The following is a 14,041-nucleotide window of genomic DNA, read 5'->3' on the forward strand; positions in this document are numbered from 1 at the left end:
TGGTGTCCGAAAAAATAGAAGACATCTTCGGTGCGCCCTTTTTTCTCAGGGTGATCAGGGAGTTTAGGGAAAGCATTTTCCATGAGTGTAGATAGGGTTTTCGGCCGCGATGCCGACCACCCACCATGGAGCCCTACAGGGGGACATGACAGAAGTTCCTGCTAGAGAAACCCCGTTTGCGCCAGTCGTACATCATTGCTATAACCAAATACAGCATAACCAAGGCTGGCTAGCCACACAAGGTTAATCTTTGCCACCAAGAATCTCGGAAGTTATAAGTGAGGAGAGGACAGGAAAGATTAAAAGTGATTGAGATAGACGAAGATTAAAGAGGCAGACAGGAAAAGGCGACTGCCGATTTTCCCCAGGCGGGTCATTCTGGAGGTGTCGTCTACGTGAAGCCGAGACCAAAGAGGTGTGTTGCCTCCACCAGGAGGCCTTAAAGGTCCAAACACCCTGCATCAGCTCAACCCCCAGGATGCCCCTTTCCCCGGACATGGCTAAGCCGCGCACGGCTACACACGGAAGGTTCAAACCCTCGTGTGCTCAGGTACGTGGTGTCGCAACACACCAAACGCCTGCTCACACAGACGCCCCTGCGGCGCATATCGCCACTGACGAAGCTACTTAAACGCAATGGGCCCCTCACTTCGTGGTTGTCCAAGTGCGACGAGGCCTTCACAAAGCTCAATCGTTTGCTAACGTCTCCGCCAATTTTGCACCATTACAACCCGACAGCCCCTACCGAGAAGCACACAGATGCCAGGGGAGTTGGTCTCGGCACTGTTCTTGCCGAGCGCAAATAGGGGTTTCCTGAATATGTTGTGGCTCATGCAAGCCGTACGCTTATGAAAGCTGACCCCAATTACAATGTGACAGAAAAAGAATGCCTGGCCATCATCTGGGCTCTCACCAAGTTCATGCCTTATTTGTATCGCCGTCCATTAGATATAGTCATGGATCACTATGCACTATGTTGGCTGTCCTTGAAAGATCCCTCAAGCCGTCTTGCCCGATGGGCACATCACCTGCAGGACTGTGATAGCCGCGTGCTGTACCGCTACGGACGCCAGCATCCTGACGCCGACACCCTCTCGCGCTCTCCCTTGCCTGATGACAATGCCTGCTGCTCACTATCCCACTTTACCGTTTCGTCGCTCAACCTTACCGCAATCGCGACCGAGTAGCACAAGGACCATCGGATTAGCTCTCTTATAAACTTGCTTTCTGGTGCATCAGCACCCCCAACCACTCGTACGCTGCATCATCAAGCTCACCCTTTCGCCATTCACAACCACCTGCTTCACCGATGCAATTACTATAACCCCGACGGGCACCAGTAGCTATAAGTAGTACCTCGCAGCCTCCATTCCAACACATGCGCAGCTTTCTATGCCGATCCGCCGTCTGCACACTCGGGAGTTTTCATAACTTATCAGTGCCTTCGACCACGGTGATATGAAGTGCTGAGCCACACGTGTCAAACATGATTCGTTCTTTTTATGTTACGTCATAGGCAAGCAGCCTATATATATAGTTCACTGTCACTGAAATAAAACAGTGCGGTACGTGCTCTTGGATCGTCTCCGTCACTCTGCCACCCGCCACAACAGTGGTGACGAAGATGACCACCCCGCAGAGCCCCCGCCACGAATAGCGGCGTTTTGGTAGCGCTGGGAGTCCTGCTGGGTACTGAAAGTAATCGAGTCTACGGAGCATCGACGGTCATGGCCCTGGCTACGAACCTCGGTACCCCATGTTTCGACAAAAATCAAGATAAGTGGGATATTTACTTGACTCGACTGGAGGCATTTTTTGAAGCAAATGATATTAAGACAGATGATAAGAAAACGGCGCTCTTGGTTTCGACACTGCCAACGAAGACGGTAGGCGTTCTTGCTAGACACTGTGCCCCCCAGAAAGTAAATGGCCTGAGTTACAAGGACGCACTTACCATTCTAAATAACCACTATGTGCCGAAGACTAATGAGGTTGCCGTAAGTTACAAGTTCTTTACAAGGGATCAGGCTGCAAGCGAATCTGTCCGGGACTATGTTGTCGAGCTACGCAAGCTTGCGGATAATTGTCACTTCAGCACTAGTTTGGACCGTATGTTACGGGACCGCATTGTTTGTGGCATCCGAAATCGGGCGGTGCAGCAGACACTGCTTGAAAAAACTGAGCTCACACTTGCTCAAGCTGAAACGATTGCCATAGCGGCAGAGACAGCCGCACTGGAAGTAAGCGCCATGACTAGACCTGATAATGAGGCAGCGGTGTGCACTGTAGCGAGTAAATCACGCCAATATTAGACCTTCACCAAAGCTAAGCAAAGCCATACTGAGTGCGCACGCTGCGGAAACTACAATCACGAAGCAAGCGACTGTCCGCACAAAAAGGAGCAGTGTTTTCACTGTCGGAAGAAGACTGGTCATTTCACAAGAAAATGCCGCTCCCAGTCGGGGCTCCGGGCTGGTCGTAGGCGCGATGGCGTCGCTAACGCAGTTCATTATGAGAGCGCTGTGTCCGAAACGGAGGAAGGCGATATTTCATCAGCCTTCACATTGCAGGAATCACGGGAAAAGAAATCTTTGCTCCAGGCATTCCGCAGAGTTATCCGCTGGGGTGGCGTGCCCTTGAACATGATTATTGACACCGGATCACCGTTTTCTATCATTCCGCAGGAGGTGTACCTAAAGCACCGTCTGACTTGGCCACGCTTATCGAAATGCAAACGCACACTCAGCTGTTACTTGGGCAAGCTACCCATTGTCGGTGAACTGCACCTTGAAGCCCATTTTGCGGGGAAGACTGTACCTGCCACATTGATAGTTACAGGCTGCTCGGGTCCCAGCCTTTGCGGAAGGGACTTAATCCAAGCGTTCTTGCTTTTGCCGTCCGGGTTTCTCACTACGGTTCAATCGACGTCAGCAGATCCCGACAGCCTCAGGACCGAGTTTCCTGCCCTTTTTGAGCCAGGACTTGGAAACATTCAGGGGCCACCTGTTAAATTCCACATTCGAGAAGGCGCCCAACCGAAGTTCCACAAGGCGTGGTCAATTCCTTATGCTCTTCGTGAAAAAGTGGAAACTGAGCTGGACCGTTTAGTAGAGCAAGGCATATTATTGCCCATAGCACATTCTGAGTGGGCGGTGCCAATCGTACCAGTACTCAAGAAAGACGGTTCCCTTCGCATCTGCGGCGATTTCAAAATCACAATCAATGCTGCGTGCATAACTGAGCAGTACCCTTTACCAAACATTGAAGACATTTTCGCGTCGCTACGTGAGGGATCATTTTTCACAACACTGGACCTTAAGGATGCATATAACCAACTCCCATTGGATGAGGAGGCGAGGAAGTTGGCCGTGATAAACACTCACAAGGGGTTGTTCTGCTATAACCGTCTTCCGTTTGGAGTTGCCTCGGCTCCCGTGATTTTTCAGCGGCGCATGGAAACGGTCCTGGCCAGTCTTCCAGCCGTGCAGGTGTATTTGGATGATGTATTGATAGCGGAACGTCAAGACGATAATGGCTCAGTGCTTCGGGACATTCTGCGCAGGCTTCAAGAAAATGGTATCAAGCTGAAGGCCGAAAAATGCCATTTTCACAAAGACTCAATCGTCTACCTGGCCCATCGCATTGACAAAGACGGCTTGCATCCGCATGAAAAGAACCTGGCAGCAATACACGACTCGCCACGGCCTACGAATGTGAGCGAAGTGCGCTCGTTTTTGGGTCTGTTGACTTATTATCACCGGTTCTTGCCACACATGTCAACGATGCTGGCCCCATTGTATCTTCAGCTTGAAGAAGAGTGTAAATGGCACTGGGGAACGGCGCAGGAAAATTCGTAACGCAAGGCTAAACAAACACTTCTGAGTTCGCCTGTTCTGACGTATTTCGATCCCAGCCAACCAGTGCGCTTGGAATGCGATGCGTTACCTTCGGGTTCAGCTGCCGTAATCTCGTACCGAATTGGAAAAGTGGATAAGCCCATTGCCTTCCGTTCACACACGTTAACACACGCCGAAAAGAATTATTCTCAGCTCGAGAAAGAAGTGCTCACACTGGTATTCGGAGTAACAAAGTTTCGAGACTACCTGCTGGGCCGCAAGTTTGTATTGGTCACGGACCACCAACCACTGGTGGGACTTCTACGAGAAGATCGACCTGTGCCCTCAATGGCGTCGGCACGTATTCAGAGATGGGCTCTGTTTCTAAGCCAATATAGCTACCCCATAGAGTACAAGGCCGGCAAGGAAAACACCAACGCGGACGCACTCAGCTGCTTGCCTGTGCCAATAACAGACGTTTCTCGATCGGGCACCTTACCAGAATACGTGTTGTCTTCAGAGACCCTTGACAGCTCGTTCGTGCCACCGGATGCCACACGGGCGCTGACGAACGGCGATGAAAACCTTAGTGTTGTGCAGCACTTTGTACTGAATGGATGGCCTAAACGCTTGTCACCGTGTCACAATCACCTTCAACCTTATTTTTGCAGAAGACTGGAACTGTCAAGCGTAGAAGGCCTGCTCTGCTGGGGTCATCGCATCGTCGTACCCCACAAAGCGCGAGTCTCCATGCTCGCTGAGCTACATCAGTCACACCAGGGTGCATCTGCGATGAAAAGACTGGCTCGGACGCTGTTCTGGTGGCCTGGGTTGGATGGTGAGATCGAAAGCCTTGCACGTTTGTGCATCTCATGTGTACAAGCTCAGCCAATGCCCCATCGACAGATTCTTATCTGTTGGCCAGAAACGGGAACCAAATGGTCAAGGCTTCACATTGATTACGCCGGACCGATAGAGGGACGCATGCTGCTGATAGTCATCGACTCGCATACTAAATGGATTGAGGCACTTCCCGTCAAGTCGGCGACCACAGAAGTCACAATCGCGCGGCTTCAAGAATTGTTTGCGCGTTTTGCCTTGCCGCAAACAGTTGTATCTGATAACAGGCCTCAGTTTGCAAGTGAGCAGTTTTCCCAGTTCATGACTGTCAACAACATAACTCATCCACGTAGTGCACCGTACCACCCACAATCTAATGGTCTGGCAGAGCGTGCGGTCCGCACAATAAAGGATGGCCTTCTTAAGCACTCGATGGTGAACGATCTCGAAACAAAACTAGCGCGAGTGCTCCTAGGCTATCGACGTACCCCACTACCGTGCGGCGAGTCTCCTTCAGAGATGCTGCTGAACTACCAAATTCGTTCACGCTTGGATACTTGCGTCCCCTCTCTACCTCGAATTTGCTCGCAGCCTCCCAGGTTCCAGTCTGGCGACCAGGTGTGGGTGCGCAACTTTGGCCAAGGGAAGCGTTGGCGTCCAGGCATCGTCAAGAGCACAGAGGGTTCACGCCTTGTAACGGTCGACACTCCAGATGGCCTAGCCAGACGTCACTTCGACCAAATTTTCCGTCACGTGCCTGTGTCACCCGTGACCTCAAAAGCGGAGGCTCCCAACTTGCTTCAACCCAGCCCGGACAACAAGAATCGGCCCACGTCAACGCGAGAAGGCCGGTGCAGCCTGGCCACTCCAGAAGCAACTGGCGCTGCGCCTGTTCCTTCGACAACACCTCCAACGTCCCTCCCAGCCAACCAGGCTCTTTGTCCCCCAAGTCCGCCGGTCTTATGGAGGTCTACCCGACAACAAAGACCCGTGCAAAGACTTCAGTTTTAAATGAAAGGGCACTACTGGCAAGCGATGTACAGCTACGTTCAGAAGTTCGTTTTCTCTTGCCCCAATTGTAAGTGCCAAAAATCGCCACCCTCCTCTCACCAGCCAGTCTGCAACCTTTACCTTGCCCTGCCCGGCCATTTGGGCGCATCAACATTATTTGTATGGGCCCCTTTACCTGACATTGGCTAGAAGCCGCTGGGCCATTGTGGCGGTTGACCCCGTCACGCGATACACCAAAACTGCCACCCACCCAGCTGCTATAGCACATGATGTTGCCTCCTTCCTGCTTCATCGATTCATCCTGCATGATGGACGAGCTGAGGAAGTGCTCAGTGATTGCGGTCTTCCTATCCAAGGTAGTTGAAGCCATTCTTAAAGAGTGCTACATTGTTCCCCACACAACTACGACATACCATCCTCAAACCAATGGCCTTACAGAACGCTTCAACAGTACGCTCGGCAACATGCTTGCAATGTGTGTCACCTCTAACCACACAAATTGGAACGTCATTCTGCCCTTCATAGCCTATGCATACAACACTACGATTCAGAGCACCACCGGCTTTCCCCCCCTTTTTTTACTATAAGGTAGGCACCAGTCACAGACCATCGACACAATTCTACCATACCGGCCGGATGCATCTGAATGTGTGCCCATTTCTGACACTGCAAGACATGCTGAAGATTGCAGCGATCTCACGTGGGCCTTTACCTCCAATGACCAACAGCGCCAGAAGAGCATTCGCGGTGACACCACCTCTGCATCCACCTGCCTTCCTGGAGCGCCTGTTTGACTTTCCATTCCTTCTGCTTCACCTGGTGTCTCTTCAAAACTACTGCCCAAGTATGAAGGGTCATACCATATCGTTGAGCACGCATCATCCCGTTAACTACGTGATCAAACCCATTGAACAGTGCTCAGACATGCGCCATCGTGGACAAGACATTGTCAATGTTGATCGCCTCAAGCCGTACTATGATCCACTAATAGTGAGGAGCTGTTAGGTCGCCAGCCTCTTTTCATTCCCAGGGGTAATTGTAGTGCGAAGGAGTGGAAGACTATAGTGGGCCATCCTCTCCAGCACTTTCTAGTGGGTCACGCTCTCCAGCGCTGTTTTCGGGGAACACTGCTCATGCTGAAAGTCTGTGCACTGTGCTGACGGACAGCCCAACCGCTGGTGTCTAATAAACACGTTTACAAGAGATGTGCGTGCGCACGTGCGTGCCTGGGCACGCGCGGATATGGGATTTGGAAAGGTGGTCGGGCACCAGCCTCCCCACCCCCCTCAAAAAATAAAACTTTCCAAGCCTATGAAACGATTCATGCACATAGAAAAGAAACGTTTATATTGATAGATAGAGTCACGTGCAGACCGTTTTTCCAGGTGTGAACCATCTATTCTCTAGGAATTCATTGTAGCAGAGCATTGTGATTTGTACACTGGTGTATGCTTATCTGTTACCTGTCTCTGAAACGAGCATGTAATTGCTGCCTGAACTGCAGCATCCTTGGTAAAATGTTTCCCTGATATATTTTTTATATCAACAATGGATTATATTATATTACTTATATTATTATTTACTTATTACTTATTATATTATATCAACTTATGCAACAATATTGCCACACTGCAGGCACTTCCGAAAGAAAGAACAGTTTACATCTGGAAGAACTACCTGTGTACCACTATCCAACAATATAAACTTTCTTCTGATGTCCGTGCCTCCTTTAATAATGAATTGTAACTGTGGACATCCCTTGTGTTTTGTGTTACTGCAGATGCTGCCAAAAATTTTTTTTGCTATATCTTATAAAAGTTTTGAGTCGTTCTTGTGAAGATGTCCATTACCCAATATTTAGCGTAACAATAGGCGAACTTAGTACCTTTAGACGTCCACGACTCAAAAATGTCTTGATCAAGATCATTACTATTTTGAATTCTCTATTCAAGACATCTCTTAAACATCAATTAGCCTCTTCTGTGTTTCATGGGCATGGCTGCATTGGCTATTGCTTGACAGCAAATTGGTATGTGAGAGCACTCAATGGCCAACTTTGATGCAGCTAGGCCTATAGTGCCACCAACTTGGCTGAGGCTGCCAGTGGATCCCCAGGTATGCTTGGTACCCAATGTCAAAGCAGATAGGCCTAGCGTTGCCGCGGTGTCTACAGCTGCCAGTGAAGTGGCATGTGAGAGCACTTGGTAGCGAACGTTGAAGCAGCTAGGAATAGCGCTGCCGCGGTGTCTACAGCTGCCAGCGAATCTGCGTGCGAGAGCACTTGGTAGCGAACGCAGGAGCAGCTGGGCCTATAGCGTTGCCGCAGGGTCTACAGCTGGAAGCGAACAGGCATGCGAGAGCACTTGGTAGCAAGCATCGAAGCAGCAAGGCATGGCGTCCCATATTTGGCACATACCGGTTGCTATTTTCTTTCGCGTGTGTGAGATTCCCAGTTGAGAATGTGATGCCGTCAGAGTAATTCTCATAGTTATGCGCACTTGTTATGGACAAGTGCTGCCATCTCTTGAGCGATACGCAAAACAGAGGTGAAGTAGATTTTGGGAAGTGACGTGAAACTCGGAGGAAGCAAACATGAGCAATTGGTATTTTTCTTTCTCTGAAAATTTCAACCGCAGAAACATAGGAAAATTATTTTGGCATATTTTTTGGTCTCACCAATTCAGGGCAGTTATTAGTTTTCTCAATTTTGTCTGCAACTATAGCAGAGAACCCGAAATCGGTGTGTGCCATATTTGGCACAGTATGAACTTAAAAGACAAAATATGGTAACGTGCTGCCATTTGTTCAATAGCCCGAAGCTGCAGATTACAAGATGGAATTTTGTCGATCGGTATGATGAGGGCGAATCGTCGACCAAACAGTCACCTGAAAAGCGAAAAGGAACTGAAATGTAAAGGACGAGGTGCTTCAGAGGCACTCTTAAGCGCTTAACCACGCCGTGACATTTCTGTCTAGCTATGTTGGGAGAGATCCAGTCCAAAAGAGCAAGTGCTGGTTTACCTCCGCCGAGGTGTGACACGAAATTGACTGCCCCAGCGTAGTAAAGGTCCACAACAGGCACATGGGTAGTGTCGACCTGCTGGACTCACTGCTTGGACTTTAGCGCATACATATCAGGTCGAAGAAATGGCACTTTCAAATTTTTATGCCTATGCTAGACTTATTGGTAGTAACAGCATGGCTATTGTACAGGAGGGTGCAGGAGCAGCTTAAGAAGAAATGAGCACTACCGCTGGCTCAATTCAAAGCAGAAATTGCAGAATGCCTTACCTCGCATAACAAGTGCCTACCCAACAAGCGACCAGGAAGGACGTCTAGTCAAGACATCGAATTCCAGGTTCAAGTAAAAAAAGCACAGGGACCAGCGGCTGCAATGCCACCCAAAGACGACTGATCTGACCAAGTCGGCCACTGGCCAGAATTTGAAGAAACAAAGATGTAAGCGGCCATCTTTCACAAACAAGTCATCGGTAAGATAGAGGAAGTGCAACATTCTTCTGTGCCTGAATGCAGCAAACAACTGTTTCATTTCATTCCACACATCGCACTAATAAGACCACCATCCGTGAAGCTTTGTTTTCCACCCATGGCAGCAAGAGCGCTCGGCCATCTTCATGGTGTGCCATATTTGGCACAAAGCTTTATCTTTATTATTACAGTCGCTATAACTCTGAAACATTTTGTATATGTGTCTGTTCATTCAATTAATAATGAAAGCTAAAAAAATGGCTTTTTCATAATTCATGCAATAGAGGGTTAACATTGCTACGGTGTCTACGGCTGCCAGTGAATCGGCGAGCGAGAGTGCTCATTAGCGAACATTGAAGCAGACAGGCCTAGCACTGCCGCAGTGGCTATGGCTGCCAGCGAATCAGTATGCAAGAGTACCTCGTAGCAAAGATCAAAGCAGCAAGGCCTAACATTGCTGCAGTGTCTACGGCTGTCAGTGAATCGGCAAGCAAGAGTGCTCAGTAGCGAACGTTGAAGCAGATTGGCCTAGCACTGCAGCAGTGTCTACGGCTGCTAGCGAACTGGCATGCAAGAGCACTTGGTAGCGAACGTCGAAGCAGCTAGTACCTATTGCACTGCACAGTGCACTGCCGCAGTGGCTATGGCTGCCAGTGAATTAGCATGCAAGAGTACCTGGTAGCGAACTCTGATATCAAAGCAGCTAGCCTAGCATTGCAGCGGTGGCTACGGCTGCCAGTGGATCGACGTGCGAGAGTGCTGGTTCGACACTGCGAGATAATAAATTGGCAGTGGTGGTGGCTTCGATAAATGCTGTTGTGGACCAGTGGTTACGACAACTGGTCTGGAAAATTGAACAATTAAGGCTTTCAATGTCCGAAATTTCAGACTTCCTGTACATTGGCTTTATGGAATATGTGGCGGTTCTGCGAGGTGTCTGAATTATCGGGCATGTCCGAAAGATCAGTCATTGACTGCATTTCGGGTTCGACTGTACGTAACCTGTGTCAAATAAATGGAAGCCACTTCCAAAATGTATGGGAGCAATTTACTGCATCTTTCTGGTCTGTTGTTCACTCAAATATAATGCACTAGAATGTTGATTATTGATTAGGTGCTACTGCTAAATTCATGTAACTGTGATTCAACAATGAAGGTCATATGTTCCCTACACAATACAGGAAGGTTGCCTATAAAGAAAGCTCACTTAAGTTGTCATGAAAGAGCATATGGTTTGAAAAGTTCAATTTCAGGAAGCTCTTCAGCTTTCACAGCACACACTCCAAATAAAAGGACAGTAGGTTGTACCTGGAGCCAAGGCCCATCATGAGACAGCAGGAACTGTGCTACATTTACAGCTCGCAGCTGTAAACTTAGTCCTGAAGTTGTCTGGTCCGAGTGTAAGTTGCATTGGGTGAGCTTTAGTGGTCCTAGCTGAAAAACAAAGCACAATGACAACATTACAACATGAAATAAACGTCAAGTTAAGCACGCTTTTTCATGTCATAAAAATGAACACCAGAAAGGTTTGACTCTGGGCTACCAACAAAGCCACGTAACATACAACCGTTGCTAGACTGTGAAGAAAGGAAGGCAGTCCCATCTGAAATTTCAACATGTGGATACCTTGACATGAAAACTCCACTGAAGCAGCAACTACCAGTCTGTTGAAACTAATTTATTACCAGAGCAGGTATTTTCCCTGGCATTTAACCAAGACAGGTATTAGGGTTACAAAAATGACCCTAAGGTGATATTCAGTCCTTCATTTTTAAGTGACATGGTGTTTTGTTTATGAGCAAGGTGATCTGAAGGGTATTATCTTTATCTTTTTTTTTACAACACTATGAGGAAAACAAACAACAAAGCTAGAGTCTAAAAAGCTTGTTGCTGGGCGATTTCGTGCTTAGAGCCCATGGAATAGCAAGAGTCAAGGTGAGGGCTGGGAAGCGCACTGCTGGACCGAAGTATTATAAGCAGAGAGTGCCTCAGACTATAGGTATTGTAGCGCCCACTGACGCTACTGTGCGTGGACGCTAAAGGTTGATGCCCTCGGTTGGCATGGCAAAAGATAACGAAGTCCGCCACAATCCTATTAAAAGGACACTAAAGGCAAATATTGAGTCAAGCTAAAGTGATAGATTAGCGCTCGAAAATATCTAAGGCGTCAATATTATCGTGAACAAAGCCTTAATAACAGAGAAATTTAGGGTAAATGCACGACATGATTAGCGACTCCCCCGGAATATTCAAGCACTTGCCCGATGATGAAAGCACTCCTGAGTTAAATTCTGTCACTAGTATCTAACTAGTAACTAATTGCATAAAACATACTCGTATTGTATTAAACGAGAAGAAAGGAGGTTAACAAAGGGGAACAATTTTTATTAGTCTTATCATAAGAAGCCAACAAACACTAACACAAAGGACAACATAGGGGAAATTACTTGTACTTCATAAATGAAATAAAGAAACGATAAATTAATCGAAATGAAGTGGATGAAAAAACAACTTTCCGCAGGTGGGGAACGATCCCAAAATTCATTTCCATAATTTATCGTTTCTTTATTTCATTTATTAAGTACAAGTAATTTCCCCTATGTTGTTCTTGGTGTCAGTATTTGTTGGCTCCTTATGATATGACTAATAAACATCAGGCCCCTCGGTTAACCCCATTTCTTCTCATTTATTACACAACGAGGGTCTCGAATCTGGCAACACTGATGCCAACAGGCATCATGTGTGGGTTTATTGACCGGTTGCCTTCACCCAAAAAAGATCACGTTCTCATGACGCCTGCGGAAGAAAGGATGTTCCACATCCTCCACCAAGGTTTGTGAGTGGTGGCGCTGGCTAACACTCCCAGAGTTTTACTAGGAAACATAAATACTCAAGAAAGTGAATGGGGAAACGGCGCCGCGCTAGCTCAAGTGGTAGAGCATCATACACGAAATGTGAAGGTTGTGGGATTGTTCCCCACCTGTGGCAAGTTGTTTTTTCATCCACTTCATCTCCATTAATTTAACATTTCGTATTGTATCATAAGATGAAAAAAAAATGCTACCTGTCCTGTTCTATTTCATGTTTAGACAAAAGAACTCATTGAAATTACCCTTGGCAACGATGTGGGCGGTCGAACGGTTTCGTTTTCTCTCGACTGCGCGCCGCCCCCACTTTCACATTTCAGTAGTTATTGCATAGTGCTGTGTTGGTTTTGCTGGCTTGGAAACTTGCACAAACCGCAAGTAGCAGAGAATTAAACTTCCATGTGATGTCGCAAGATGCCCAAATGGTCTACGCAACGTGACCAAGAAGCAGCTGCAGCGGCATATCTGCCACTCGCTCTGACTTTATCTGTCATGGCTCGGTACCGCCGTCTGTCGGTCGCTGTGTCACTCACTGACGGCAGCAAAGGGCGATTGGTGTATGCAACATCACCACTTTCCCGGTTGAGTGGTGGGAAATTTGAATTTTTAGAAAGGCATTCGGACCCTTCAGATGCAATTTTCTCATAAACTAAGTCTTTCCTTGGCACAATATGAGCGTTGTGAGGTTTCTGGAATGGTATTTAAACAGTCCACGTCAACTTCGTATTAGCCTTTAGTGTCCCTTTAAATGGTCATGAAGAGGTAGTCTTATTAGACTGCCTCAAATCAGCCTAGCTCCAGATGTCTCTCACGAAGCACCCCACGGATGTCACTGGCGTATCCGTGGTACTGCATGTAACCAAGACAGCACTGTCTCCACTTCGTCGACGAATACATTTCACTGTTCCTCTGGTCCTGGCGCTCTGCTGCAACCTCTCGGTTCGGGACATTAACCTGTGGCACACGTTCCGGTGGGTCTTCGTTGTAGCCAACGTCAATCAGCCTGTCCTCAGCTCAGACTTCCTGACCCATTACAACCTCGACGTCAGCGTGCATGCCGTTGCCTGATTGACAGCAAGACGTGACTCCCATCCCTGGAGTTGTGTCGGCTGTCGCTCCCACTGGCATCTGCATGCTGATTCCACCATGCCCATACGCTCACATCCTCGAATCCAGAGGTGACGAGGCCCTGCAATTTAAATCAGCCACCCAAGCACAGCATAACCCATCACATTGTCACGCATTGTCCACCCATCACAGCTTGTCGGCGCCGCCTCTTCAGTGAGCGTCTGGTCATTGCTAAATGGGAACTTGAGCACATGCTCCAGCTAGGTATTATTTGCCCTTCGTCCAGTAGTTTGGCCTCCCCACTTCATCTGGTGCCCAAGAAAGCACCGGGTGACTGGCGTCTGTGAGGAAACTACTAGGCGCTTGACACTCACATTGTCCATGATAGCTATCACTTTCCACGCATTTAAGATTTGACAGGCCACTTGGAAGGATGCAAAATTTTTAGTAAAGTGGACCTTGTCAAGGCCTATCATCAAATCCCTGTTGAGCCTGCCGATATCCTGAAGATGGCCATTACTACATTTTTCGGCCTGTTTGAGTATGTGCGCATGCCCTTTGGGCTGCACAGTGCAGCTCAAACTTTCCGAAGATTTATTGCCGAGGTAACACATGGACTCCCAGCTGTATTTGCCTACATCGAAAACATCATCATCGTGAGTTCCAATCCACAAGATCATCAGCCTCAACTCCAGGAACTTCTATAATCTGGCCTGGTTGTCAATCCCCAGAAATGTGTCTTTGGGTCTTCCGAGCTCAAGTTCCTGGGTCACCACATCCCGCCGCTAAGAATTCGTCTATTACCCTCCCACGTCCAGGTCATGCAAGACTTCCCAGCACCCACTATCCTACACCAGCTTCACGAGTTCCTGGGCCTAGTGAATTTCTCCTGACAGTTTATTCTGCACTGCGCTGAGCTTTTGCGCCCAT

The 14,041-nt window shown here is 48.2% G+C and overlaps 1 protein-coding gene across 4 annotated transcripts in view; it reads right to left on the reverse strand.

The window, feature by feature from the left end:
- The window catches only part of tweek (transmembrane protein KIAA1109 homolog tweek), a 576,634-nt gene that overhangs the window by 377,680 nt on the left and 184,913 nt on the right, over window positions 1-14,041 (reverse strand). For all 4 annotated transcript variants that reach the window (XM_070534911.1, XM_070534912.1, XM_070534910.1 and 1 more), the window contains one exon: window positions 10,485-10,610. In XM_070534911.1, the coding sequence (XP_070391012.1) occupies window positions 10,485-10,610 (126 nt within the window). The remainder of the gene's footprint in view (window positions 1-10,484; window positions 10,611-14,041) is intronic.

This window comes from Dermacentor albipictus, chromosome 3, assembly GCF_038994185.2.
Source record: "Dermacentor albipictus isolate Rhodes 1998 colony chromosome 3, USDA_Dalb.pri_finalv2, whole genome shotgun sequence".
Classification (NCBI taxonomy): Eukaryota; Metazoa; Arthropoda; class Arachnida; order Ixodida; family Ixodidae; genus Dermacentor; species Dermacentor albipictus.